Here is a 5,165-nt window from a genome sequence, read left to right on the forward strand (position 1 = left end):
ACACTCAAGGGAATTACTTTCATTTGGTAACTATGTAATGCAATGTAAAATGCTCTCAAATCTTTCCACTAGTTGTAATTTTTTATTTGTTTCAAGACTTTATAATTTTGCGGCCTATAATATAGTTAAATAGGCTTTTGTCGGTAATGTCATTGGTATGGTTGATCCGTCTTCCATACTGGTTAACTTAATTTGTAATGACCACGAGATCTAACTTCTTAGAATCTAATATATTCATTTAGTTTATTTTTTTTAAGAAAAGGTTTATTTTCTCACTTCATTTCTTATTTTAGTTAAGGAGTGTGTTTAGAATAGAAATGGTGTACATTTAACTCCTTAAAGATTCTCTTACAATCAAACCTCACACGGTAAACACAATATATGTTACAACAATTGCAGCCGTTGGATAAAAATGATCTACAAAAGCAGCAGCCGTATAGTACAATCGTCCATATAATATCACTCTCCCCAAAATCGAAAATTGAAACCCTAAAAATACACCCAAACATTTTCCTTCTCTCTCCTCGAAAGCCAAGGACCCAGCCGCCTCTGGCTTTCTTCTCCGTTGTTTTCTCATTCATTTCCGCCTTCGGCTACGGCATCCACGGTGTTCGGAGACTCGGTGTTTGGTGATCCCGTGTTGAGTACGATCTATTTTTGTTTGACTTTTTGTTTTTCAATTCATTGTTTTGTATTTTGTGCGTGGATGTGTTTGTTTGTTCCCCATGGTTTTTGTTTAATGTGGTGAATGATCTTTGTGTTAGTATACCGATTTATGCTATTCATTTTGTTTATGTTTTAAGACTTTTTTTTTTTCTTTTAATTATTGAGATGAAAAGATAGCAATTTACATTTCTATGTCTACATACATAAATGCAGTGTATGGAAACTTTGAGATTTATATAAATATATTATGATTAATATATTCACATAATTTCTAACTCTTTTCAGGTAAAATGAGGCCTATTTTCTGTGGAAACTTTGAGTATGATGCTCGGCAGTCGGATCTGGAACGACTTTTTGGAAGATATGGGAAGGTTGATAGGGTGGATATGAAGTCTGGTGAGTTCTCAAATCGACTTCTGTCGGTTCTTTTGATTATTGTTTTCATATATTATAGCTGTGGCTTTGCTGACGAGACTAAATCTGCACTGCACGGTAGCTTTGTTAAAATGTTATTAAAAATATTCGAGGTTTGAAGTGTATTTACTTGTATTAGATATTTTCGAAGCCAATCTACATGCTTTTCAGAAAATTGGAACTTTCTGCTTCATGCATAAGTAATAGATGGCTTAATTGGTACCCCATCCACTGCGAATTGGCATTTATTTCCTCCTCAGCTTAATCTACTTTGTGGGCAAGGTAAGGTAATGCATGTCTTGATAGTTTGGAGGTTGAGTTGTCGCCGTAATTACATGTTTACCATTTTAAAATAAATTAAAATTAAAATGACTATTTGTTAAAGGTATTTTTCCTGAAGAGGTAACACTATTAAATTAATATTACCCGATTGTGCGTTCTAGCTTTAGTGATAATAGAGAAAAATATTGTTAAAAATATTAATTCGTAAACAAACTAGTTAAAATAAAGAAATAATATATTAGACCTTATTACACACTTCGCGAGGAGCAGCTACTGAGTCCTAGCAGTGAGGCAATTTGGCTCTGGCAGACGGCATCTGTAAAAGAGGCAGCTTCCTTTTCAGTGGTTCTACAACCAGAAATCATTCACAGTAGCTGTCCAAGATACAGCCATATTCTCTCTGTTGAGTTCTGCTGGGGGTTCAGGATATATATAAAAAAAATGTATTATTGAGGCATAAACCCCCCATACTCAACATTTTCTTTGACGCAGGATTATCTTGGGATATCCATTCTCTTCCAGGCTAATGGATGGGCTCTTCAGAATTCCGTTACATGCCTGTGACGAGCTTCCTCTTCTTTCTTTCAAGAAGAGTCACTCTGATCTGCAATGGCACTACCATCCCACATTTTCCACAGATACTACCTATGACTTTCATTCCTCACGACTTACGCCCAGCCTCCAATTTCAGACATGTTTCAAGTTTGAAACATTGCCAACCTCACAGCAGAGGCCACAAACCGATGGAGAAGGCACATTCTTTTCACTGACCCACAATGAGACATCCACTTTTGGATTATTGTTCCTTGACATCACTTAGTTCATGCACAAGGTCTGTTATTAATTTACTGGTCACTTGGTTTAAGATTTCGTAGAGGTTACCAAACTTTTTGTTCTAGATAGAATCTTAGGTGGTTGATTTGTATGTTTGCTGAAGGGAGAATGCACATCATAGGTAAGATTTCACGGGAGAAATCTTACCTTTCTTTATTCTTGTGAATACATGTAAGGTGAGTTAATGTGAATCTCTTTGCTTTACTGGTTATGTACAGGATTCGCCTTCATTTACATGGAAGATGACAGAGATGCAGAGGATGCTATTAGGGGTCTTGATAGGAGAGAATTTGGTCGAAAGGGACGAAGGCTTCGCGTAGAATGGACTAAGGTAATAGCCACTTCTTTGAATATTTGTCATTTTAAGCTTATGTTTTCCATTTTGAAATTCTTGTGTGTCATGTCTATACGAAATTTCCTGCATTAATTAGTTTTGTTTTATTATCTTTGTTGCTTTTAAGTTTTTATAATTTTCTTTATTGTTATCATTGTAGCTTTTAAGGTTTATAATTTATTTAATAATTTCTCGTCGTTTTTTTTAAGATTTTCAAAGTTGGCAAAATCGAATTTAATTATAAAAGTTCTTATAATTAACTCAATTTTACTAAGTTCTTCCCAAGAATCTTGTATGTATGTAATGTGGTGGTGAAAGTAAGTGATGTGTAGAAAAATGAAAACTTGGTGTCAAGAGTGGTTATTATATTTTAAATGGATGTCAGATATTAATTTATCTCCTTATACATATTCATAATGGTTATATGTTAATTATTTCAATAGTGATAGGATGCAGTGTACTTTGTAGAATTAGATAATTCCTGTTCTTTGAGTGGCACAAGGCAGAAAAAGTGCGAGGATATGCAAATGAGAGGATGACAAAAGTCTATATAGAGTGGTTATTATAAATTAAAATGGATGTAAGATATGAGAAGGTTAATTTATATCCTTATACATATTCATAATAACTGTTGTATGTTAATTATTTCAATAGTGATAGGATGCATTGTACTTCGTAGAATTAGATAATTCTTGTTCTTTGAGTGGCACATCGCAGCAAAAGTCCGAGGGCAATTTTTTAAATAATTACTGGAGGTAGAATTTGTTTGATACTTTAACGAGGTTATAGAACTAAAGTGTAATGTGGTGACTGTGCTAAACTGCAATACTCTTTTGATATATCATTTTTTGAATAATGTGAAGAGAAACTGAAGACCTTTCATTTCTATATTTCAGCATGAACGAGGAATTAGAAGGCCTGGTGGCTCTAGAAGATCATCAACTAATACAAGGCCGTCAAAGACCTTATTTGTTATAAATTTTGATCCTTATCACACTAGAACTAAGGATTTGGAGAGGCACTTTGATGCATACGGGAAGATAGTTAGTGTAAGGATTAGAAGAAATTTTGCATTTGTTCAGTACGAAATACAGGAAGATGCTACTAAAGCATTGGAGGCTACAAACATGAGGTGGATAATCTTTTATTACTATTAGCTAAAATTATGTGTTAAACGTTTCTTCCAATGTAAATTGGAGGAAATATATGGCATGAAAAATGTGTTTTTTTTTCTTTCCTGAATTTCAATTGTTTTGTAACTTGATTTAAATTTATGAATTGGTTTTATATTATCTTGTATTTGACATTTGTTGATGATATTTGGTATGCAGCAAGTTGATGGATAGGGTTATTTCAGTTGAATATGCAGTACGGGATGATGATGATGAAAGGAGAGATGGAGTAAGCCCTGATAGAGCACGTGATAGATCACCAGAAAGAGGTGGCCGGGATAGAAGACGATCCCCAAGTCCCTATCGAAGAGAGAGAGGTAGCCCTGATTATGGTCGTGGCACCAGCCCCAGTGCATACAGAAGGGACAGGGGTAGTCCTGATTATGGTCGGGGTCGTAGCACAAGCCCCTATAGGAAAGACAGGGGAAGCCCTGATTATGGTCGTGGTCACAGTCCAAATCCTTATAGGAGAGACAGGGGTGGCCTTGAGCATGGTCGTGGTCCTAGCCGTAGTCCTCATCACCGAAGAGAAAAGGTGAGTGTTGATCGCGGTCACGCTCCTAGTCGTAGTCCTTATGAAAGGGAGAGAGTTAGTCCTGAGAATGGTCGTGTTGCTAGTGCTAGTCCTTACAAAAGGAAAAGGGCGAGTCCTGAGAACGGTCGTGGTCTTAGTCGTAGTCTCAGTCCCATGGAAAGAGAGAGGACTAACCTTGATAATGGTCGTGAACTAAGCCCCAATTCTGTACCTGAACCTAAGGACAGTCCCAGTTATGTTGGACCCGAAAGCCCAGTGAATGAGAGGTACCAAAGGTTTGTGCCATAAAGTAAATTCTATTTGAAGTTGTGTATAAATTTTTTATGCTAAACCCAGTCTTATCTTTGTATTTAATCCTGATAATATTGCAGTCCCTCTCCGCAAGCTGAAGAATGATTTTAATCTGGGGACGTTGGCATTGATAATATGGTGTCTCGATGGCATTGATATGTTGTAATATGAGATTTTTATGGCAGGAGTTTCGTTTATTTAAGTGTTATAATTATTTATGCTTTAGTTTTTGTATTAGTAGTTCATGAGAAACAATCATGTAGTTTCTACAAAATTTTATGGATTTATCAGAACTTGTACTCGCTCGTTGATTGAACTTGGATTCAAAATCACAACTTGATTAATCAGTCTTTTAACAATTTTCGATTGCAATGTAAAATTTGTGGATTAAAATATGTTCATTGCTCTCTAAGAACTTACCAGAGACCTATTGTTACTGTAATGAATACATTTGTGTGAAAAAGAACCATGACTGAAATGTTCCACAGTCCACATACACATTAAAAGAAGTATGTATCATTGGCTTTGAAATAATATTTTAAAAAAGTTTTGGTATATTTTGGGAGTAATAGGTTAATTAGGATTTTTATTGGGTATTTTACATAAGTGTATATATATTTTTTAAATAATTACAAAA

The 5,165-nt window shown here is 35.2% G+C and overlaps 1 protein-coding gene across 3 annotated transcripts; it reads left to right on the forward strand.

Moving 5' to 3' along the window:
- Window positions 1-420: 420 nt before the first annotated feature.
- On the forward strand, window positions 421-4,887 carry LOC115718181 (serine/arginine-rich splicing factor RS40). 3 transcript variants are annotated; one of them, XM_061115458.1, is made up of 7 exons: window positions 951-1,062; window positions 1,220-1,362; window positions 1,855-2,194; window positions 2,415-2,527; window positions 3,427-3,662; window positions 3,862-4,512; window positions 4,609-4,887. In XM_061115458.1, the coding sequence occupies exons 4-7, from the start codon at window positions 2,432-2,434 to the stop codon at window positions 4,631-4,633; spliced, it is 1,008 nt and encodes a 335-aa protein (XP_060971441.1). In that variant the 5' UTR covers window positions 951-1,062; window positions 1,220-1,362; window positions 1,855-2,194; window positions 2,415-2,431; the 3' UTR covers window positions 4,634-4,887. The 3 variants fall into 3 exon arrangements, with proteins under 3 accessions (XP_030503004.1, XP_030503005.1, XP_060971441.1); XM_030647144.2 differs by lacking the exons at window positions 1,220-1,362; window positions 1,855-2,194 and adding an exon at window positions 421-644 and having other exon boundaries at window positions 952-1,062; XM_030647145.2 differs by lacking the exons at window positions 1,220-1,362; window positions 1,855-2,194 and adding an exon at window positions 463-644 and having other exon boundaries at window positions 952-1,062; window positions 3,862-4,503.
- Window positions 4,888-5,165: the final 278 nt, after the last annotated feature.

Source organism: Cannabis sativa, chromosome 5 (genome assembly GCF_029168945.1).
Source record: "Cannabis sativa cultivar Pink pepper isolate KNU-18-1 chromosome 5, ASM2916894v1, whole genome shotgun sequence".
Taxonomy (NCBI): Eukaryota; Viridiplantae; Streptophyta; class Magnoliopsida; order Rosales; family Cannabaceae; genus Cannabis; species Cannabis sativa.